Here is a 24,015-nt window from a genome sequence, read left to right on the forward strand (position 1 = left end):
CTCCACTTGCCATTTCTCCCTTCTTCCCTCCCACTCCCTAGCACCTGTCTAACTCCCACTTCATACTTATTCTTGGCTTAACCCCCCAGGGTGTCTTGTGAGAATCTTATATAGCAGTTACCCTGTCTCCTCCTTCCACAGGGAACACTGAGTCTCGCCCCACCTGGGCCCAGCCACCCTTGCAAGAGGGACTGTGCAGAGCTTTGCTGCCACCCATCTGCCCCCTGTGCCAAAAGCCCCGGACCCCGCAGCCCTTACATTCGGCCTGGGCGATGATGGAGATGGCGGCCAGCCCGCCCTCAGAGCCTTCCTTGGCTGTGCCTTTGGTAATCACATCGTTCAGGATCTCCCACTTCCCGCAGAATATAGGGCTTTTCTCCACGGCCTCAAGCTTGTAGACGGAGCTTTGCTTCTTCTCCAATGTTTGCGCTTTCTCCTTGGCTTTGGCAAGCTCCTTCTGCTGCCCGACTGCTGAGCCAGGGGCGCCTGGGCAGGCCATTTCCATCACTGCCATCTCCCAGGCTCACGCTCACCCTGAGAGAGACCAAACAGAGAGCAGGTCACTTATAATTCCAGACCCTGAAGGGCCCAGGTTAGCCTTGGGTTGGAGGAGAAAAGCAGGGCTAAAAGGCTCTCTGCCTCTTTCTGCCATATGTATTTCTCTTCCAAACATCCCAAATAGTAATGGAATCTATCTCTCAACATCGACACATGGCTCCATGTGATGTGAGCCCCCAGCCCTAGCAGCACCCTGACATAAATGGACTCCTCCACTTTGCCCAAGGATTCCATTCACTCCTTCTAGAAGAAAAACAACACAAACATCTGGGCCAGTTCTTTCTTGCCTTTATACTGGCTGAACCTTCTTCTGCTGTTTGTTTTATGGAGAACTTGGCTTCTCCAGGACAGGCCAGTGGACCCCGTCCTCCCAAACCACCAGGCACTTCACTGGCCCCACAAAAGCCTTGCCTCCCTAAAGGATGTGTCCACACTCCCACAGTGGCTTTTCTCTAAGTGGAGAGAATCAAGTTTTTGTTTCTCTCCCCAGCAGGAAGGAGGTATGTATATGTGTATGTGTGTGCGCCTGTGTGTAAAATCTGACAAAATCTAAAACTCAGCATGCAAATGGCAGTGCTCAGCACTTGGCTCCTTTCCAAAGATGCATCTGTTGGTGGCTCCCCAGAAGGAACTAACATGCTTCCTCCTATAGGGTCCAAACTCATTTGCTGAAATTTTTCCTGGGTATCATTTTTCTTTCAGGCAACATTATTGGTGGAATTTATATTACACACCACCAATTTATACCTCTAAAAATATAAGACAAAGCACAAATGCAGACAGTTTTATAGTAACTGCTCTCTGGTGATAGGTTTTAGCTACGTAGTCTTCCCTTTTGGGTCTCTAGCATACTTGGACCACTCCTTCCATTTGCTCTCAGGGCACACCTCTAATGCTTCTGGCCCTCTGCCCTATCAGCCTGGAAGCTTCCAGACAGTGGGAAGGTGGGAAATACGAGAATGAAGCCTTCCTACTGAATTTGCTTGTTTGTCTTTTCCCAACATGGCGCCTATGAAAGACCCTGCCAGGTTGACTGGGGGATTGGGTGAAGATGGGGTATATTGGTCACTGGTAATTTGGTCCTTGCAATCTGCCTTCCAGGGCCTCCTAGCCCTGTGAACTCAGGGCAGCTCCCAGCTTCCAGCATGGGTACCGGAATTCTGTCCTTAATGCTTGAAGCTGAGGAGACTAGAAGGGAAGGCTTGTTGTTACTCATGGACCTTATGAAATCTAAGGTGTATACTGACTTCCAAATTAGGTGAAAGCTTTCCATGGCAGGGTATTTTTCTTTTAGCCATAATTTCATCCCACCAGAAGTCTCTCCAGACCCTCCCCTTCCAAAAAATAATTGGTCCAGGGCCTAGAATAAATCCTACCTTTCTTAGCCTCTTTACTGGGGGAAATCACATCCTAAAAACAAACCCCAGTAGAGCAGCTGTAGCTCAGTGGCTGAACACCTGCTTTACATAAAAGAGGTCCTGGGTTCAATCCCCCGTACCTCCTAAAAAAGAACAACAAAAAGCCAAAACCCCCAAACCCCAAAATATGAGGCCATATGGGGCAGTGCTGGTTCTGAGGACACCTGGTAGCTGTGCTCGGGCTTAGAGAGCCTGCCTCTGCCTGGTTTGAGAATCTGGGTATCTCATCCTGAGCTTGAGCTCCCCAGAGAGGCCATGGGACACCCCCTGGCCCTGGTCTCCCCCTCAAGAGCATGCCAGGCTCCCTGCTCCCCTGGGGAGAAGTCAAGGCTGAAGCTGAAGTGGCAAGCTCAGAGCCTCCTTGGCAGTTCCCTAATGACTCACCCAACAGCCTGGCAGCAGAGAGAGTAATAAAGAGGCTGTTGAAAAGCTGACCCAGCAGATGGCAGCTGAACCTGTGAAGGGCATAGGGAAAACAGGCTGACCCTCACCTCCAGGGGCCCAAAATCATGGCCTGGGAGCTGCATGGTTTCTCCTGTGGCTGGCTTTCCTATGCCACCTGACCATGACTCAGACCTTTGCTGAGAACCTCCAAGTTTGAGGCTATTCTCAGGACACTTTGGACTGACAGCAGTTCTCCTATATATATACACAGGCTTGCTCTGTCCCTCCCTCCTTTCCCACCTCTGTATGGATCTGGCTTACCAAAGAGAGGTCTACATTAAGCCTGGGACTACTGGCCAGGTAGCATTCCTGGCCCTGGACTTTGGCCACTGGCTTGTGTCAGCTCACAGCTTCTCTCTCCTTCTCCTGCCGGTGATGCTTCTGCCTTTGAAGGCAAGTCAAAATCCTGATCTATAACTCAGCCTGGACACTTTCCCAAGCTCCATTTGGGCTTCGAAAGTATCAGGTGGGAGTAGATGTGACTCAAGTGGTTGAGTGCCTGCTTCCCACACGGGAGGCCCCGCTTCGGTCCCAGGTGACTTCCCCTCCCCGCACCCCCCTTATCCCCCAAAAAGCACTGTGTCCTGGGAACTGGGTTTTCTACATGATTTTTTGGTAAACTTACAAATCCTCTCATATATATATATATATATATAAAAAACTAAAAGAAAAAAAACCCACTGGGTCCTGGTGTCCTCTATGTCAGAACTGAGGACACAGGCAGTAGCAACAGCCAAACCCACTCAGCTCACCACAAGCTCAAGAAAACAGAAGGAGGGAGAAAAGGAGAAGTAGAATCCATTCAGTATGATTTTAGGGCCTGATGAATGTACTCTGCCTGTTCTCTCTTCTATGGTGCCTTGATGACTCTGTGGAGACATTTAGGGAATGAGAGTGACTGATGGTATCAGAATCAACTCTGGGACATACCTGTAGGCCAGACTTGCTGTGAGCAAGACTCCTGACCCCTCAGACTCAACGTTAGTCAAGATCTTCCATCCAAACTGAGGAGTTCTTAATCTGGGTTCAAGGATAGTTTCAGGGAGGTCTGTGAATCCCCAGGAACTATATGTAATTTGTATTTTTCCAGGGAAGAGGTTCATAGCTCCCATCAGATCCTAAAAGGGTCTGCCCTACCCCAGAAGGTGGCTCTAGTCTCCCTAGAAGATCATGGTCAGGGTGAAATGCCTGAATTGGCTCTGCTCTTCCAAACCAAGGAAGAGGTCTCTAACTCAGCGGTTGCCAAACTGACTGCAAGTTAGAATAATCAGATGAGTTCTTAAAATGCATTATTAGACCTACTGATTCAGAATCATGGGGTGTTGGACCCAGGCCTATATTTTTGACAAGTTCTCTGGACAACCCTGCTGCCAAGGGGCAAGGGATTGCCATTTGACCGCCACTCTATACTTCAAGGTGGCACTGCCCAATATGGTAGTCACAGGCCACATGTGGCTATTTGTGGTGGCTTGGAGTTGTATAACCCAGAAAAACATGTTCTTAATTTTAATCCATCCCTGTAAGTGTGAACCTATTGTAAATAGGACCTTTTGATGAGGTTACTTCAGTGAAGGTGTGGCCCAACTGCATCAGGACGGGTCTTCATCCCATTACTGGAGGCTTTCTGGAGAAGGCCATAGAAAGAGGCCACACGGTACAGCCAGAAATTATTCCTAAGCCTCTGGAATATGAAAGAGCTGGAAGCCAGCAGCTGGCATGTAACTTAAGTTAGAAACAGCTGTCCTAGTTAAAGTAGGGTAGGCACAAGCCCCACAGGCTCAGCTTCCCTTCTTCTACTGAATACCTCTGTGGAATTCTAGGTCTCCCAGGAAAACAGTTTGAAACTAGTGGCCTAGGAGATCTTTTGAGGTTTCTTCTAATTCTAAGAATGTCATCGATTTGTCGTATTATTTTAGGACTGGATGATTCCAATTTGGAACAAAACTATTGTTCAATATTTAGTCAATATTTACTAAGCTCCTACTATTAAATGATCTCATTTTCAGAAGTGAAAACTAAGGTTTAGAGAAATTAAGTAAACTGTCAAAAAAGTGACGTAATTACAAGTGGTGGAGAGGAGGCTGAACCCAGGCTGTTTGTCCCCTGTGCCTGTACACTAAACCTTTGTATGTAAATGAGTTTCTTCTCTTAGCTTCCCCAGAGTTGTTTCGAGGACTGAAGGAGGTGGGGTACGGGAAATGCCTATCTATCAATTTGCCTGGCCAGCAGGAGATGCTGCCTGGGTGCTCTCCCCCACTCCCTAGCCCTCTCCCAGGTGCATAAACGCCATCATCCAGACAAAGGGGCTTCTCATCTCAGCATCATAAGGAGCCTGAGCCTTACCTCAAGGCATGCCACACCTTGAGCCCTGGTTCTCCCATATATAAAAGAGAAATAAAAACCTGTCTAATGGGGCCACAGTGACTGTTTCTCCTTCTTGAGAATGTCCACCGAGGATCCAGGCCTCAGCAGGGCAAATCCCTCTCAAGATTATTTTCTCTGGAAGGAGAAACGTGTCCTCCTTTGAATGCCCAGAAGGAACAAGTAACAGAAGTGAAATGACTCAACTTCCTTAATAGGACATTGGTTAAAAATCAAGCTCATCCTAACGCTTCCTCTTTTAAGCCTTCAGCTTACCCGGCTACCAGACCACTGGGAAAGACCAGTCTCTGCCTGTCAGGAATGAGGGGCCGTGGGTGGGAAGGGGAATGCGGAGCAAGTGCCAGGCAGGGTGAGCTAGCCTGGTAAAAGGGCCACCTGGAATGGACACTCAGACCTGGCTTCCCTTCTGCCTTGCTCCAAAGCCCCGCCCCCAGCCTGTCCCAGCCAGACAGCTCCCTTCACTTGCCTGAGCACAGCCCAGCAGGCAGCCGCCAGCACTGCCTTTGCTCACCCTGCCCTCTCCCTTCATCAGAGCCTGTCCAGATCTCACTCAGCCTTTAAGACCTCTCTCCTCCATGAGTCCTTTTATGACAGGTTCCTTCATCCATTTGACAAGTGTTCAGTGAGTGTCTCCTAAGTGCCAGAGACTGTAATAACCACTACCATTCATTAAATGCCTTCTGTGTGCTAGGTGCTACATTGTTGACGAACCTCACGGCAACTCTGCAAGGCTTATATTATTTCCATTTTTAGATGAAAAAAAAAACAAGGCTTAGAGAGGTCAGCTACCTGCAGAAATGAATGAGGTTCAATTTATACAACTGGGGCATGTAACATGGGGTTAGGGCTAAAGCTAGAACACTCTTGGCACTTTCCCCTGGGACCCAAGGGTCTTCAGCACTTTTCTAGAATAAAAGCTTGTTGGAAAAAGTACTTGGAACATTCAGGAGCTAAGCAGTACTATTATCCAGGTGGATATTACCATACCCCTGGCTTACACCCCAGGATCTTCCCACTCTTGGTAACAATTTCTTAGCCCATGTAGGCAAGAAACACAAGAACTAAAAATGAAGGGTCTCATCAGCCAGGGTTGAGTCAGCAAGAAACATATCAGGCTTCTAGCTGAGTTACACTAATACGTGCTCCAGGGGTGTTGCAAATGTTTAATATGATTTTAATTTGATTTAGTTTCTTAAAACAATCAAACAAACTCACATACAATAAACACAAATGAAGAGTCCCAGGCAAGATGATGTTACTTTCACTGAAAGAATCACTGAAGAATACATTTTGACAAGGAGAAAAGTAAGTCAGAGACAAGAAATGGTAGAAACAATGGCAGGCACAGGAATTGAGGTATTTATTGGTCAATTTAATTACCCAATTGAATGTGAAAGAACCGAGATTAAACCATTTTAAAACATCAAACCAGTTAAACCATGGGTTCTTACTCTTTTTGTTCCATGGACCCCTTTGTCAGTCAGGTGAAAACCGTGGACCCTTACTAAGTCTACACTATAGTGTGTATTATTTAATAAAAATACCACACCTGCACCAACACGTCCCAAGAATAATGTTGTTTTTAAAAAATTTTATTTTATTTCTCCACCCCCCCATTGTTTGTCTTCACTGTTTGCTGTCTGTGTCTGTTCATTGTGTGTTCATCTTCTTTTTAGGAGGCACTGGGAACTGAACTTGAGACCCTCCATGTGGGAGGGAGGTGCCCAATCACTTGAGCCACCTCTGTTCCCTGCTTGTCGTGTCTCTCATTGTGTTTCCTCGTTGTGTCTCTTCATTGCATCATCTTGTTGCGTCAGCTCACCATGCCAGCCTGTTGCTTCAGCCCACTGTCTTGCTCATCTTCTTTAGGAGGCACTGGGAAATGAACTGCGGACCTCCCATGCGGTAGGCAGGCACTGCTTGAGCCACATCTGCTTCCCAAGAATAATGCTCTTCTTGAATTTTCAATTCAAGCTCATGGACTCCTGAAATCTTTCCATGGACCCCTTAGGGGTAATGTGGACCCCTGGTTAAGAAGTCCTGCATTAAACTCTAGACAACATAATGAAGAAAGGTGGGGTAGGCTGGTCAATGGGAAAAAAGTGATAAGAACCTTGCCTTTTGGGGGAATTTACATGTGAAAAATGTTTAAAGTTTATTAGAAAAAAATAGTTAAATATATATTGAAACTTAAGGGAACTATTATAAGAAGAGAAATAAAATTCAGTTTCCAAATTAGGAGAGAAAAGAAGGAACAGAAAGCTCTGTTATTCTGACAGAAGACAAGAATAGAAGGAAAAAAGGAGCAAAGTTAAAAAGGACAGTAAATATAAAACAAAAACACAAGCTAAGGTTGCAGAAGTAAGTAAAAATATTAATCTATTATTAATCACACTACATATGAATGGACCAAGTCTACCTATTAAAAGATAATTAGGTTGGATTTTAAAAGATCTAGTTAGTTGCTAACTAAAAGAGACAAAACAAAATCACACAGTAAGGTTGAAAATAAAGAGATGGAAAGGCAAATACTAACCAAAAAAGAAAGTATTACTAATAACAGGCAAATGATGTAACAATCCTTTATGTGCATCCAATGACAGAGCCTCAAAATCCAAAGATGGATGGCAAGTTGAGCCTTTGTGAGTGAGCAAGGTCTTGGCTTCAGTGTCCTGCCACATAACCCTGCATTCCAGGTGCATGCATAGGCTCTGCTGGGTGCTCAGCCCTATATTCAGTGCGGGGAGTGCACTGAGGAAAAAGACACAGTCCCTTGAGAAGCTTAGAGGCTATGGGGAAAGAGACAAGCAATCAGAAAATCACAATCCAATACAGCGATGCAATGGCAGAGGTGCTCAGCAGACAGGAGCTCATGGAGGGACCCCTAGCCCAGCCTGGGGGTGTCAGGAAAGGCTCCCCAAAGGAAGTGATGCCTGGCTGAGTCTCAAATAATGAGTAAGAATTGCCCATGAGAAAGGAGAGGGTATACTAGGTAGAGGGACAACAAAAGTTAAGCAGATTTGGCTCAACTGATAGAGCATCTGCCTGCCATATGGGAGGCCCAGGGTTCAAAACCAGGGCCTCCTGACCCATATGGTGAGCTGGCCCACGCGCAGAGTCCCACGCGCAAGGAGCGTGCCTTGTAAGGAGAGCCGCCCAGCGCGAAAAAAGCGCTGCCTTCCCAGGAGTGGTGCCACACACATGGAGAGCCGACGCAGCAAGATGACGCAACAAAAAGAGACACAGATTCCCGGTGCCTCTGACAAGAATGCAAGCGGACACAGAAGAACACACAGCAAATGGACATAGAGAGCAGACAACAGGGGTGGGGGGGAAGAGAGAGAAATTAAAACAAAAAAAAGTTAAGGCACAGAGCTCGGTCTATGGAGGTGTCCCCAACTGCTCAAACTGGCTGGTGGGTAGAGCTTAAGTAGGGGCACCACAGGAGATAAGGTTTGGAGATGCACACAGGAGCCAGACTGTGGAAATGTGCTTGGTCCTCATATACCCCCAGGGTTTAAATGACACCCTCAGAAGAGTGAGAGGGGTATGACTTGGCCTTCTTCCCAGACTCTCAGGGGCAGAGTTTCAGACAGCAGAACCTATGGGCAGGCGCAGACAGTGATGCTGGGCATAAATGAAAACCCTGCCATTGGTACAGAAACCTACCCCACCCTCCCATCCCCAAGCCCCAGGCTGACAATATTCCAAGTCACAGGCCCCTGGAAGGCTTGCTTAAATCCCTTCCTCAGGCGTGAAACTCAGCTGGAGGAATCGCAAAACCTGCCTCACTCGCCGGCTTGAAGCCTGCTTCCCAGGAGGGCAATTTCTGTGTAAGCATTTCCCATTAAGGAGGATATGAAATGTGAATGCACATTAATCATTAAAATCTTACAGGTCCATTATAAAAAAGAAACCTGACATGCCCACAAAAGCTCAGTCTCATTGCCAATTCCACAGGTCAACCTGCAGAGTAAATAAAATTTATGGGATAAAATTGATGCCTGTTGGCAGTGGCTGGCCCAGGCATGCAGAACCACTGCTGTCTCCAAATGTTTAAGGCCATTCTCTCCCATCCTCTCTGTCAGTGTGGGTCCCACCTGCCTCAGCCTCTCCCTGAACCCTGTCCCCATTCTGCCCTTAGGACAACCTCAAGCTCAAAGACATCTCCACTGCTGTGGGCCCAGGCCCAACACTGTGGTCCATAATCTGCCTGATCACTGTTTTGCCAAACACGGGTTTTGGCCCTGGCCGGTCTGACCTCTGCACAAACCCCTAGCTACTCAACTCTGCAGGTCTCCGTTTGTAGCATGTCCTTACACAGGCGTACCGCACATCCTGCTTGCCCTTCACAGGCAAAGCTCAGGCCCTCCACCTCCAGGAAGCCTTTCCCATTGGCTCCGCTGTCTCGATGGCCGCCTTTTCTGACCACCTACAGCACTTGGTCTCCTCATTCTCCTCACCATTAGCCTCGCGCTTAATCACACATGCACTCCCTTTCACTCATCAAATGAAATAGAGTAGGTGGTAAAAAACTAGAACCAAAATCATCTCATTAAAGGGGAAGGATAATTATTAAATCTTGGTATATCCATTGAAATGTGTGCAAATAATGGTTAACAATATGGAGAAATGCTTACGGAATAAAAGGTTAACAGTAAAAGGGTACAGAATTATATCTAAAGTTCAATGCCACGTAACATGTGTTGTATATGGTATCAACATTTACATAAGCACAGACACCTAATGGACATGCAGCAATGGTTTTCTCAGTGGTGGGCTTATGGATGCTTTAATATTCTTTATACTTTTCCAATTTCTCCACATTTTTTCAGTGAGCATGTCTTAACTTTTTTTTTTAAAGAGGTACCAGGAATTGAACCCAGGACCTTGCACATGAGAATCAGGCACTCAACCACTTGAGCTACATCCACTCCCACATGTATTACTTTTTGCAGTTTTAATTTTGTAGTAGATGATATATTTCCAAATGGTAAAAAAGAAAACAGAAAGGATATACAGTGAAAACTCCTTCCCTCCCTTATCCCCTCCTCTGAGGTGACCCCATTACCAGAGATATTCTCTGTAGAGTTATTATTTTTATAATGTGAAAAAAAGCTATAAATAATAAAAGGATTCTGAGAGCCTCCATGTTGCTCAGATGTGGCCATTCTCTAAGCCAAACTCAGCATGTGAATGCATTACCTTCCCCCCAGTGCAGGACATGACTCCCGGGTATAAGCCTCCCTGGCACTGAGGGATTACTACCAAGTACCAGCTGACAACGTAACTAGAAAAAGACCTTGAATAAAAGGGTCAACTCAGACTGGCAGAATATCTCAGCCTACATGGATTATCAGATGTTAAAAACTGCTTTTTGACTTTGGACAAAAGGGGGAAATGGAAAGGACAAATGAGTTTATATGGCTATGAGTCTCCAAAAATGAGTCGGGCGGTCATCAGAGGGGTAATGTTTACGCATGCCTCAGCAGAGTATCAGAGACAGCCAAAGTAGATAGAAACCCAGGTACTGGTTCTCCCAAGGGCTATGGAGACCTACAGGTTCTATGGTCATGGCAGTTGGCTCTGGAGTTCAGGGTCATGTCATTTGGCCCTACTTTGGAATTTGTGTTCCTGAGTGTGATAGAGTTGGACTCAGATATGACCTTTCTACACATGCCTCTTCTGTTATTTTTACCAGACCTGTGGTTGGTGTTTGGGTTGGTGTATACTCAGGAGACCTGAATCTCTAGATTGTCCATGTGACAGCCAGGCCTTGAGCCTCAGCAGACTTGCAACTCCTACCCTCTGGTTTATTGGGCTTACCCCAATCAGCTAACAGGAAGGTGAAGAAGGTCAACCACCAAACCAGGGAGCCAAGAGTGCCTACAACTGCAAGCAGGAGAATTGCATCCATCATCCATGTGGAATCTAAGCCTCCCCTTGATGTAGAGGGGGACTGGACTTAACCATCCCAGGGTCCACAGGATGGAGAAATAGAGATGGATTAGATTGGACTTACTGGTGTTCTGTTGGGGAACTATTGTGATTAGTAGGGGAAGAAATTGTAATATTGCTGTGGAGAAAGTGGCCTGGTAGCTGCTGATGGTAGGGAGAGGGAAGAAGAGATGTGATGTGGGTGTATTTTCAGGATTCGGAGTTGTCCAGGGTGGTGCTACAGGGACAGATGCTGGACATTGTGTGTCCTGCCATGGCCCACTGGGTAGAGTGGGGGAGAGTGTAGACTACAATGTAGACCACTGTCCACGTGGTGCAGCAGTGCTCCAAAAAGTATTTGCTAGGTGCAGTGAATGTGCCACGATGATAGAAGAGGTTGTAGATGTGGGAGGAGTGGGGTAGGGGGTTGGGGGGTATATGGGGATCTCATATTTTTTGAATGTAACATTTAAAAGAAAATAAAGAAGGAAAAAAATAATAAACGGTCTCTTGATAGTGGATAAGAGTTTTGGAGACACTCAATCCACATTTGTGAGTAGGGATCCCCACTCCCCCTCTTCCCCATGCTTCCCCCACTCCAATCTTCTCACCAGAACCTCTGGCTGCTTGGTGAGTTCTGGCAGCAGCCACCAAATCAGAGGGCTGGGCAATAGCACCACTGGGCTGGAGATGACGAGTTTGTCCCTCCTGGGTTTAGTTTCCATTTCACTTTCCCTTGGGGACTGTGAGTGTTATCAGTTGTGACTCAAGAAGTAGGAAGGTGCTCAGAGATGGCTTGGTTAGCTGTCCTCAGCTTCTGTGGCCACTGCTTCCCACTTTTATTTATAATCATCCAATGACGAACATATTCAGTGGTTACAGGCCTGCACTAGAGCTGGATTAAGAAAGGCTTGTGGGCACGAATGGCCCCATGAAGACTGAGAAACAGCAGCAGACCTGAGAGAAGACCATGGGTCCCTCCTTCACTGCTTATGTGAAGGGTGGGATCTGAAGGCTGGTCCCAATCCAGGAAACCCGCGGGAGGTAAGTTTTTCTGGCTAGCCTCTTCACCTTCTTTATATCATCTCTGATAGTGGTATTTTTTTTCCCCCAATCATTATTTTTTTTCAAATCCCAAAGTAATACTTGTCCACTGTAAAAATTTAAACAACACAGAAGAGTATAGAGCAATATATAAATTCCCATGCACCATTCCCCCTTCCCAGCAACAGAAGAAACACTTAGGTTTGGTGTAAATCCTTCTGGCTCCATTACTATACATATACAAACATAGAGCTTGGGGCTATTTTAAAAATAAACATGGGGCTATACATATAAAATATTCTGGCAGTGGACTTGGCCCAGTGGTTAGGGCATCCGTTTACCATATGGGAGGTCCGTGGTTCAAACCCCGGGCCTCCCTGACCCATGTGGAGCTGGCCCATGCGCAGTGTTGATGCACGCAAGCAATGCTGTGCCATGCAGGGGTGTCCCCGCGTAGGTGAGCCCCATGCGCAGGGAGTGTGCCCTGTAAGGAGAGCTACCCAGCGCGAAAGAATGCCATGCAGGGGTGTCCCCGCATAGGGGAGCCCCATGCACAGGGAGTGTGCCCTGTAAGGAGAGCCACCCAGCGCGAAAGAAAGTGCAGCCTGCTCAGGAATGGTGCCGCACACATGGAGAGCTGACACAACAGAAGTGGACAAAGAAGAACACGCAGCAAATGGACACAGAGAACAGACAACCAGGGTGGGGGTGGGGGGGAGGGGAGATAAATAAATAAATAAATCTTTAAAAAAAATATTCTACAAGTTGCTTCTTTCACTTAACAATTTGTTATGGACACAGTTCCATTTCAGTGTATGTAGATGCATCTCATTCTTTCAATGGCTCCATAAGATTTCATGGTACAGATGGTGTATCTTCCATGGCTGGACTCAAATTGTTTCCAATTTTTTACTCTTACATGTAGTACTTCAAAAGAAAGACTCTTATTCATATCCTTGTGTACCTGTCCAAGTAACTATAGGGGATAAATTCCTGGAACTGGAATTTCTGGGTGACTCTTTTCTTCGTGGGTGCTCTCTTCTCTCCTTTTTTTAATGTATGAAGAGACTAGGCAGGGAAATGGATGTGGCTCAAGCCCTTGGGCACCTGCCTACCACATGGGAGGTCCCAGGTTCGGTTCCTGGTGCCTCCTAAAAAGATGAGCAGAGAGCAAGCACAAAACAATGAGGGAGGGGGAAAAGAAATAAATAAAATAAATCTAAAAAAAAAAAGCCTAGGCAGCATCTATCAGTCACAGACAGGTGGTTCCCAATATTATAGTAGTTATTTGCTAGAGAAACATTATCCTTGTCCTTAAGGTACTTCTAATCTCATTGGGGAGAATGGATGGATGGATAAATAAGTAATAAAGGAATTATAAAATGATCCTAGACTCAGAAGGGCCCTTAGAGGTCATTTATGCCAACATGCATAGATGTAGTAATCCTGAGGGACAGCCATCCAGCTACATAACAGGAGGGCCTGGAATCCAAAGATCTGAGTTTCAATCTTAGCTTTTCCATACTCTGGTGTGTGACCACAGGAAGGTCACTTAATCTGAGACTCAGGTGTCTCATCTGTAAAATAGGGATTCTCAGACCTATATGACAGGATTTTACAGGATTAGTCAGTATAAGAAAAAACGTTTAAGTACCAAGGCTGTGCTCTGTAAGCTTTAGCAGAGATAGAGGAGCTGTTACAAGATGTTCTGCCCTTTCCCTGACTGCAAGTACACCTACCTCCCACAGCCCTCAGCCAGCAGTTCCAACCTCACAGAGAAGGTCTAGAACAGACACTGTCAAAGGAGGAGAAGAATCCCGAGGGCAGATGGCCTTTGAAGAGCATCCCGCATATCCCACGCAGGCACCATCTCCAAAGGCAGCACCTCAGCTCTGAATGGACTGAGGAAAGAACTGTTGGTGCATGATGAACTAGGACCCAGAATTCTTTGGCAGCTAGAACTGAAATTAGTCATCCTGTGGCCACCTATGGGTGTTTGCAACAATCTGCTGCTAGGTGTCTTCACATAATTACATGCTGGTTGTCAATAACAATAATGGCAACTACTATTTATTGCTTACTATGTTATTGATTGTAAGCAATAAATGACTTCTTTAATCCTCACAACCCTGTGAGCAAGGAATTATATTATTCCCTGAAACTGGGGGCACAGTAGGTCTAGTACCCAAGGCCACAAAATGCTGGTAAGTGATAGCAACAGGATTTGCATGCGGGACTCTCTTATGTCAAAGCCTGTACTCCTCAACACTACACTGTATCCACTTTCAAATGATCTAAGCTTTAAAAATTGGGACCCCAAAAGCAGACGCTACCATAAGCCAAAGGTCTGTTAGTGAGAAACACAGGGGACTGACCCAGGAGGAAGCCCCTCACTTAGGAGGTGGAATGCTGTCAGCCTATGTTCTGGAAAAAACAACTTTAGAGCAGCGATGGGTAGCTAAGATTCCAAACCAGGCTTGTGGCAGGCCTGTGTTCCCCAGCCCACCCATGGCCAGCACAGCCAGGCCAAACCAGGGGCCAATTCTGTGACCCAGTTTGAACTGGCCATTCAGTTTATAAAGCTGGCTCCTGGTTCTTGAGCCTCTTTTGCTGTTCTTTTATTAAAAAGCCAGGAGTATTAGCTGCTATCTTCATAAATATGGTCAGTACTTTGCCCCTAGGACCCTAACACAGGCACTTTATAAACTTTAAAAGGAACAGTGTTACAATGGCATTTTAAATTCAACTTTCAAGTTTTTTGCACCAGAGGAGCAGGAGGCAGCAGTGATCCACAGAGACCATCATGGAATTGGTAGGGAGGAGAACATGGCAGGAGGAAATAGTACCAAGAAAAAAAAATCAACTACATGGTTACTTCATTTCAGACAATAAGCAGCAAGGGACTTTTTAAATGTATGTTACCTAAAAAAATGGCAAGTGCTACTCTGAAATCTGTACGTTGGAGTAGTATTTTATGTAAATGAATATTCTGATTAAGTGGGGCTACAGTGTATACATTCAACAATTACTAGATTCCAATTAGAGTGTCCTAAATTGCCCTCAACTCTCTCCATGCTCAAGTCATGCCATACACACCAGCTTTCTTTGATGAGTCAAAAGCCACTTCTGGATCTTGCCAAACCTTGAAAGTTCATTACAAGCAACATTTTGGTTGTTAAAAAACCTCTCCTTAAAAAAAAAAAACAACAAAACAAAACAAAAAAAAAACCTCTCCTTATTTAACCTTCCAGATTGGATTCTGAGCAAAGAACAGCTCCCGAGGCTGTGCTCAATCCCACTGAAATGCAACCGCCCTTTCTTTCCCAGTTTGTAAATCTGGTTTTCACTGGTGGGATTGGCTTCAAGCAGGACCTACCTGTGTGGAGAGAAGCTGAGGAAAGATGGGCTCGGCCTCCCTTGAAGGGAGGAGACTTCAAGTTAATGGCAGTCACCGGTGACTGGTTCTGAAATTGAGGAACTAGTTTGAGGAACCTCAGAATAAACAAGAAACCCAAACAACTTGGCTTTCCACAGAAGACGTCCAAAGCTCACGGGTAAATGGAAGGAAGCACATGGTCTCGCTCTTCAGTGGCAGAACTAGGACTGCGGCCTAGTTTCAGCTGCTGCCCTCCACACTTTTTGACAAGTGAGCCAGAGTGACCAGCTGAGGACAGGGCCATCATGGTGCACTCAATACATTCAGATTCCTGCCCTTCCCAGGGAAGGAAGGAAAGGGCTAGGGATTGTGGCTTAGCAGTGAATATTCTCAGAGGATCTCAAACTGATCCTTGGTAAAGGATCAGTAAGTCATAAAACAGCCTGTGGCTCTCTAGGAGGAATTTAGATTCTAGCCTTGTACTTTCACTCAACAACAAATATTTATCTAGTGACTACCATGTTCCAGGCACTCTGCTGACCAGCAGCACAATGGTAACCAAGACAGACAGGGTCCTTACCCTCATGGAGCCATCACTCTGTCATAACCCTTCAAATGCCTTCATGGAATGCTGACCCTAGTCACCCAAGGAGCACCGTCGTGGGAGGTCTTGGACCATTCTCCTAGAATTCTGTCTCAGAGCAGCATTGTGCTGGGACTGGGTGGCCGCTCTCCTCTGTATCTGAGCCTGGAGGGCTAAATTGGCCATGTCTGTGATAGCCAGTTACTCACTGCCTGCTCTGGCTCTGAATTCTGAGCTCATTTCTCCTACCCTGAAAATGTGCCCCTTCTCCCCAGAGGGCTCAAGTTTCCAGATGGCTATCAAGCTCCAACTCCTAGCTGACAAGCAGTACAAGATCCCCAGATAAGAGGAGTGCCCAGGGTGTTCTGCCCAGACACCTGCAGAATGGGGAGGTGGGGCTCCTCCCCTCTGTGTGGGCCAGGGAATGCTGGCTCTAGCTGGGAGCCTTCCTCTTTAGTTCTCCCAGTAACGGCTCATGATTCAGCACCAGGGTTGAACTGTAATACCTCTGCTTCCGTGTCCACCTCTTTTCCCAGCTACCATGAGTGTCTCGAGGACAGCATTCAGTTTTACTTGTTTTTACATTCTAGCACCTCGTGGAGCCTGGCATACTTGGCAAACATTCACCGAGTGAAAGAATGGCACACTCTTGGGGAATAAATGAGTGCCCTAGGCTCTGAGAGCCAGGCTGGCCTAGGAAACAAATGTCCAGACTGTCCAATCACCAGCAAGTTGGAGGGGACAGAGCCAGCTCCCTGCAGAAAGGGTCACGGCATGGTGGGCTGGTTTTCTGACTGTGCCATAGCAAGGAGGTGTCATGCAAACTGGCTGCCAAGGCACCCCTACGGTTCGCGTTCCTCAATGTTCACCTAGAGACCCAAATGTCTCCAGCTGCTTGAGAAGACACTTCTGAACTGGACATTATCTATCAGGGCTGATTTGCATACATGTGCCAGATGGAAGGTGGTACAGGGTTTTCTATCCTTTACATTTATCTCGAATTATAGTATCTGCCACCTTAGTCTGTTAGGGGCATGTGCTCTAGGAACTTGATACATCCCATTAATTCCCTGGGCCAAAGGACTCTGCTTCTAATCTTAACTGGCAATGGTATCTTCATTTGAGGCTGGCAAAGCCCTCCTTTCCTCCCAAGCCTCCTAGCCATCCTTAGTTTCAACTAGGGGAATAATTCTGGCCAAGTAAAAGGAAACTTCAACGTCAGCAGGAAGGTGGGTGGTGGATCTCCGATATAATAGCTCTTTGCACTTTCAGGGGGCCACCATCCAGATGTGACATCGTACTTTACCTACAAGGAATAGCCTCTTCACGGAGAAGATGGATCCAGCTGGGATGATGCCTGACTCTTCAGGCCCTTCTGGCTTCCTGCATGCTGTGGGTAACATGCTCCTTCTTCAGTGAAGAAAGACACAGCAGAGCTTCTTGGTGCCTAGTGGGTCTGCACCTTTACAGTCAATTACTTACATTTACTGAACATCCACCTTGGGGAAGATACTGCTTGACGAGGTAGGAAAGCGCCCTAAAGGTGCAGGCAACCTTTGAGACTTCCGGGTAACCTTGCCTCCTTTTGATTACATGAACCTTATGAGCATCAAATAAAAATCTTTCTGTTTACTTTTTCTTAGACTCAGAGCAGCTGCTGCTCTGGCTCCACCCTTTCCACGCCTGGCAGAGCTAAGAGAAAGGTTGAGAGTGATGGGGTTGGGGTGGGGAGTAGAGGGAGGACCTAGTTGAAAAAGAAAATTCCTACTCCAGGAGTAGCTCCTTTGTTCAGTGGCAGCAATGCACAGTGAAAAGAGGCTGGATTTTCACTCAGGCTCTGCCATTAACTAGCTGTGTGGCCTTGGGTAACACACTCAGCTTTCCTAGGTGGCCGTTTTCTCTTTTGTAAAATAAGGGAGTGTGTCAATGCTAACGATCATTTCTAGTCTGTATTTCTAATAGCTCTTTCTTGCCAGAGCGGTTAAGACCTAAGGTCATTTAGCCACATGAGTCACAGAGATTGATGGCTAATACAGAGTGAGTGAGGGGTATGGGCACTGGGGGTAGAAAGGAGTCTGTGATAGATACAGGGAACAAGCTCCCTTGAAAGGTAACGACAGTTCTTCCCCTGCAGCTTCAGGAAGGTTGAGCCCACTTGTGGGTGATCCTGGACATTGCCTAGAGATGTCCCTGACTGTCAGTGGTCAAGCCCAACAAACGGCACTTGTCTACAGCAGAGTCTCTGAACAAAATCCCTGCCTTGATGGACACCTGATCCTAGCTTTAGTGATAAAAGGGTCAGCAGAAGGCTGCAGCAACCAGAAATCAGGAGGGCGGGATCATTCCAGACTCCCCTTGCTGCTGCTTTCTGAGTTCGAACCCTGGCGGTTAAAGTACATATAAGTGAGCTGAGGCGGTGGTGGGTTCCAAATTTCAAAGCTTCCTGAAATCCAGGGTTGAACCTAACCTTTCCAATCGCCAGCACTCTTCAGAGCCTCCAGCTCAGGTGGGGAAAAGGAAGGCAGGTGAAAAAGGATTCCCCAGAAGATCTTTTACACCGAAGTTCAGGTTATAGCTCTCTGTTCTCTGCCAAGGGATTTCCCAGCTCCCCGGGGTCAAAGCTCCCCTCTTGCTTCTTTGCTGACTGTCGCTGGAAGCAGGCCATTTTCCACCCTCAGGGTGGCTGGACCCAGGGGTACAGTGACACTGCTAATCTTGGCTTTGTGCCCTGTTCATACTACCTGCTGCCAGGCGCTCCATCTCTGTCAGTTGCAAGCTTTGGGAAGCTAACATTTGCTTCCTTATCTCTGACTCCAAAGCCCTTGGGCTGGAAGGAGCGTGGTCCTTGACAGAGGACTTCTCAACCAGCAACTGTGCTAGGGTGTATATCGCCTGTCACCAACACCCCTGCATGGTGACTCACCTTCCAGAGAAAGTGCTCTGTTCACCTAAGCAAAGCTGCCTGGAAAATGACTAAGGCACCTGTCAAATGCAGTCTGTGGGACCCAGGCATACTCTGCTTATCACCTCCAGTCTGAAGTCAAGTTCGGAGCTGCCACCCCAGGCCTGCTGGTTTCATTTTCATCTGAACTGAGCTCCACATGAGGCTTTACATCCGGTGATCTATTTTTTCTAAAAACTAGGTTCACTTTAGAAATGACTCTTCGGCCATCAAGAGAGCGTCCCCAAGAGAAAACAAAGTTATTTAAAGGGAACGCCAGCCTGGTGGGAGCCTATATTTTTGTTTTGTATTAAGAAGGGGAAATAAAGAATTCAAAACCTAATATGAAACTGTTTTTTTTCCCCTTGTGCCATTTAAAGGGAACTCTCCAAGTCCTTGACTACAGATTAGGGCCCTCAGACATATGTTGACAAAGATACATTAATGAGAGAAGAAGGATGCGAGCTGGGGGTGGCATGTGGAGGTAGGACCCTTACCCCACAGGACCAAACTCCCTTCTGACCCCCCAAACAAAGAATAAGTTCTTACTGACTTGCATTCTACATAATATTTTCTTTTTTTTCACCCCCAGATTTAATGATGGAAGCTACTTCACGGCATGTGGGACACAGGCAGCCCCTTACCAGGCCTGGCTCTGCCTCTGGCTCAGACAGTCCTGGGAGGCCTTGCGGCACTCATGGTTTAGGATTGTCCACTCTGACTTGACAGACTCTGGGCCTTTTAGGCTCATATGAAGTGTGATGAGGGCAATATGGGACTTATTAATTAGAATGTACTCAGTGAAAGACAGGGGGCATTCAACAGCCAATGCCCCTAGCTGGGAGAAATGCCCCCTGGAGGGAAGTGAGACTGAGCAAAGCACTCTTTGCCCTGGCAGGCAGTCTGATCCTTCTTGACATCATCTCACAGAAAACTGAGGTCTAGTCAAATGTGGTAACCAGCAACTACTACTCTTGTGATTACTACCACCGCCAGCAGCAGCAGCAGCCACCATGTTCTGTGGCTCATGAAGTGCCTGGGTTTTCTATCAGTCTTCTCATTTTCTCCTCAAAACAACCCCATGAGGTATTTCTGACCCCATTTACAGATGAGGCACCTGATGCTTAGAGAAGGGAAGTGATTTGCCTGAGGTCACACAGCCAGACAGTGGCAGACCTGGACCTGATCCAGTTCTGTCTGATCTGACAGCCTGAACCACCACATCTGACATGGGGACAAGGTTTGCTCAATGGCTCTGGGCAAATCACTTGGCCTCTCTGCCTTAGTTTCTGCATCTGTAAAATGGGGATAAGAGAACTGTCCAGTCTGCTGATGTTCAAAATATCCTGAGATCTGCCATTCATTTTTCATCCGTTTATTGATAAATATAGCTACTCTGGTTTAATTAAGTTCAAAACTGCCATGTTTTTTGGGGGAAAAAAAGGCCTACCCTTTCACGAGCAAGTCAGTAGAAAAAGCAGTGAACTAGGTGTTAAGAAAAGTGGGTTAAAATACTGGGCATGCCATTGATTTCCCGAGTAATCTCATTCACTTGATTTATCCTTACTAGGCTTCACTTTTCTAGCCTTTGTGTCTGCCTTTCTTCTTATGAGTATTGTGAGAAAACATAAAGAACAGCTGCAAAGTATTGTTACTCTTGATGTCATGTAACTTCAAGGCACTTGTGTCAGGAGGATAAAGAATTAAAGGGTAAAAATAGCGAAAGGAAGAGGATCCTTTAAACTAGAATACAAAGAAGGAAGCACAGGCCACTAAAGAAAAGTTCTTTTCTCCACATTGTCACTCAGGTAATAAGACAAGCCCAGAACTACAGGACCCATATCCAACAGACCTCGACGTTCCACTCGGCTCAACTGAAATGCTCTCCTCCCCGATCTGCCCTAGGTCTGGCCTTCCATTTCTAATTTACTGCTTTCAACATTTCAGTCAGCAGCCTTCACACGTGCATCATTTGCAGTGTTCACTCTGCCCCTTGAAGATGCTCAACCTCCACTCCTTTCTGTTACAAGGGATTTCAAGTGTGCAGCGGCTGGAGCAGCTGGGTTCTCCTTACAGTCCCCTGAAATCCAGACTCAGATTTTCTCCCCTCCCCACCAATTTCACACTGGTGCCATCAAAAGTGCCCATAATGCTCAGATGTTTCCAGTTTAACTGAAATACTAAAATGGGGCAAACAGGAAGCATCAGACAAAACTGCGGTAGTGACTTATTAATCATGAAAGCAGAATTTTAGTTGCATTTTAACCTTTTGCCAGGAAAAAAAAAAGGCTTTGAGATGATGGAAGTCGTTGGTAGAAAAAGGCTGCCTGTTTGCGTATCAAGCTGACTTATACTTTTTGTTTAGGGCTAAATTTGGTTTTAAGATTTCTGAACTTTCCCCCCAGAAAGAACATCTGTCAAGGCAACAAACATGAACCTGTCAGCTCTTCATCAAGGCGGGCAGCAGTTAGGAAAGCCCACGTGCTGTCCATTGAAACAGGAAAAAAAATAGGAAATTAAAAGTGACTTCACAGGACAAAGTGACAGAATAGTCATAAGAGGGTGCCAACAACGAAGAAAACAACCCTGGATGAAGTGTCACGTCTTTCACATCTCTCCAGAGCTCTCACCAGACTCTGGCCAAGGATGAAGTGTTCTCAGACACCCCCCAAAAAATCACAACAGTTGCCTAGGGTTGGACAACCAATCAGGGCAAGCCACTTTTCAACATTTAATGATACACAAACACTCCAAGCAGATTACAAAGGAGTCAGTGTTCAATGGGAGAATCAAAATGAGGAACCAAATCTCCATCTGTTCAGGCAAACGGCCCAACCAGACAGTTTTGTTTAACAGATGAAGGCCCATTTGGCAGGGTCTCTATGGTACTGCTCCCACAAACTCTAACAGACAATACCAGGGGTGAAAAACCCCTTCAGAATTGCTCCCTGTGATCTGAAAACAGTCATAAAATGACCTAAAGCTTGGCAGTTTATTGCTGTCTGATTTCACAAAGGTGTTGGAACATATACCTGGGTACTTAATTCTAAAATTAAAGTCAGAAACTGTCACTTTTCTTCGGAGATCTGTGAAGTTCACCACACCCTTCAAAAAAAAAAAAAAAAGAGGATGTCCTAAAGGTGTTTGAAAAACTTAGGTCTGGCACGATGAACCAAAGGAATTGACTTTGACATCACTTAAAAAACACCAAGAGCAAATCCAAACACATTCTAAGCAAGATAACCACCTCTTAAGGGTCCTCTCATGTTAAGATAATAAACAGCACATCAAACACTCCTTCCTCGTTCCTGCATCTGATTCCGACAATGTGGTCTTGGTCCAGGGGAAGGAGCCAGGAGACTCAAGAGACTCAGGCTTAAGTTCCTACCCCTGTCTTGGCTATGATGCTTCTGAGGCATCAGGTAAGATATAGTAGTATCGCCCCCCTCCAGTCGCAGGCGCCTCACCTATCAGCAGGACCATACTCTATTTTACCACACAGACATCCGAGGGGAAAAGGAGGTTACAGGTAAGAAGATACTTAGTAAAGTAAAAAACACACCACAAATATTAAGATACTATCTCACTGTAATCTTTCAGAAAGACCATGCTTCTAGTTAAGGGGTTTTCAACATTTTTCCTGGAATAAACTTCACACTGTTAGTGTGTGTCATGGCCCCACTCTCATATTTAATTTCACTTGCTTTTAGAGTCCTTAATCAAGTCACTGGTGTTGTCTCCAGTTAACAAGATTTTTGACATTTTCACCCCTGATTTCCATATCTTTCCTCCATTGATTCTCCCCCCACAACCCTATTCAATATTCCCCAAAATATCCCTTTAGAGCTAAAAGCAACATTTTAACCTCAACTAGGATGGAGTCACTTTTCTGAAGTTACCAAGTACCAAAGAGGCTCCAGGGCAGGTGGGAACTCTGCAACCTTACCAGCAGCCTTCCTGCTGGCTAAGGGCAGCTGCAAGCTACCAGGACCACGATGGGCTTCAAAGAAGGGAATATCACATCTGAGACGACCGATAAGAATGTCCTGAGTGGAGGCGACAGAATTACAGAGCAGGAGGTAGGATGCTGCCGTGGCCGGCACTGACTCGCCGGGTGCCGAGGGCAGGTTCGGTTCCTTCTGCCCTTCTCCCCGCCTCAGGGTGTGACCTAAGAACTTGCCAGCGAAGGCCAGGAGAGGCTCCCCGGCCAGCGCAGGTGGGAGGGTGCACCGACCCGGCGCCCTTCTGCAGAAGCCACCTTCCGCCCGGTGTCGAGACGAGCCCCGATCCTGGAGGCACCAGGGAGGCGCGCGGGGGGGGCGCGGCCCGGCGGTGGGGACGTCGGAGCGTGGTGGACGCGGGGTGCTGGGGAAGGGGAAGCAGGACACCTCGGCGCGCTCGGGGCGGCGTGTGGCCTGCGGGAGTGCGGCCTGGAGGCCCGAGGCGAGCACGGCGTGCGACCGTGGCCCTGGCAGCGCGGATGAGGGCGCGCGGCGGTTGGCGGCCCGTCCCGAGGGCCGAGGTCCCGCGCGGGGGTGGGTCTGACAAGGGCCGCCGCGCTGCGCGGGGCCCGGCCGCCGACCCCCACCAGTCCCGGGCGGTGGGCCAGGCCGCGGCGGGGCCAGGGACCGAGGGGGGACTCGTCCCCGCCGCTCTGTCCACGCCCCGCACCGGGCCCGGGGGTGCCGCTCCGTCACCTACCGGCCGAGCGCCGATCTCCCCAGCCTGCGAGTGTCGCGCTCCCCTCTCCCGCGATCTCCCGCCGCCAGTCGCCGCCGGCAGCCCTCCCGGCGCACGGTCGCCCCGCCCCGGCCTCGGGCCCCGCCCCCTCACCGCCTTCCCGGTCGCCCTCGCGGCCACGCCTCCCCCTGCGGCGCCGACTTTGCCTTTCTCTGTCCCTGCTTTCTCCGGCCGTTTAGCGATCTCTGGCTCCGCCCACCGCCCCAAGATAGCCAATGAGACGGCCCCAGTGCTAGCTGAGGCCCGCCCCCGTCGTCCCGGCCCTCTAGCGACGATTGGTTAACGAGACCCAGTTTCCAGAAAAGGGCACTCTTTCCGGATACTGTTTATAGAGAAGAGATTGTAGGGCGGGCCGACTGACACGAGGCGGAGGCGGCCGGGGTGGTTGGTGTGGCCACACATGCGCACTCGGCGCCTGGCAGTCTTTACCGGTTGCGTTCTTATAAGTTACGGGAAGGAAGGGCGAGTGTGCGCATGCGCGGGTCCTCCCCGTCTCTGACTTGAGTTACCTTGGGGATGGCGAGGCGCTCCCCCTCTTCGGTCTCGTTCTGCTTCCTCTTGACTGCTGGGCGGTGGCGGCTGAAGGGTGGTG

At 47.6% G+C, this 24,015-nt stretch overlaps 1 protein-coding gene across 3 annotated transcripts in view; it reads right to left on the reverse strand.

Annotated features, from left to right (window-relative positions):
- Positions 1-23,506, reverse strand: part of MAP3K14 (mitogen-activated protein kinase kinase kinase 14) — a 47,921-nt gene extending 24,415 nt beyond the window's left edge. Inside the window, exons 1-2 of one of the 3 annotated variants that reach the window (XM_071210705.1) lie at positions 23,385-23,506; positions 259-534 (exon numbers count right to left, since the gene is read on the reverse strand). Coding sequence is in view for 2 of the 3 variants with exons in the window: in XM_058284374.1 (XP_058140357.1) it covers positions 259-514 (256 nt within the window). In the remaining variant the exon portion in view is untranslated. Of the gene's footprint in view, positions 1-258; positions 535-15,159; positions 22,772-23,384 lie in introns of those variants that run through there. The other 2 variants (XM_058284374.1, XM_071210704.1) reach the window with 2 other exon arrangements.
- Positions 23,507-24,015: the final 509 nt, after the last annotated feature.

The sequence above is a fragment of the Dasypus novemcinctus genome, chromosome 21 (genome assembly GCF_030445035.2).
Source record: "Dasypus novemcinctus isolate mDasNov1 chromosome 21, mDasNov1.1.hap2, whole genome shotgun sequence".
Classification (NCBI taxonomy): domain Eukaryota; kingdom Metazoa; phylum Chordata; class Mammalia; order Cingulata; family Dasypodidae; genus Dasypus; species Dasypus novemcinctus.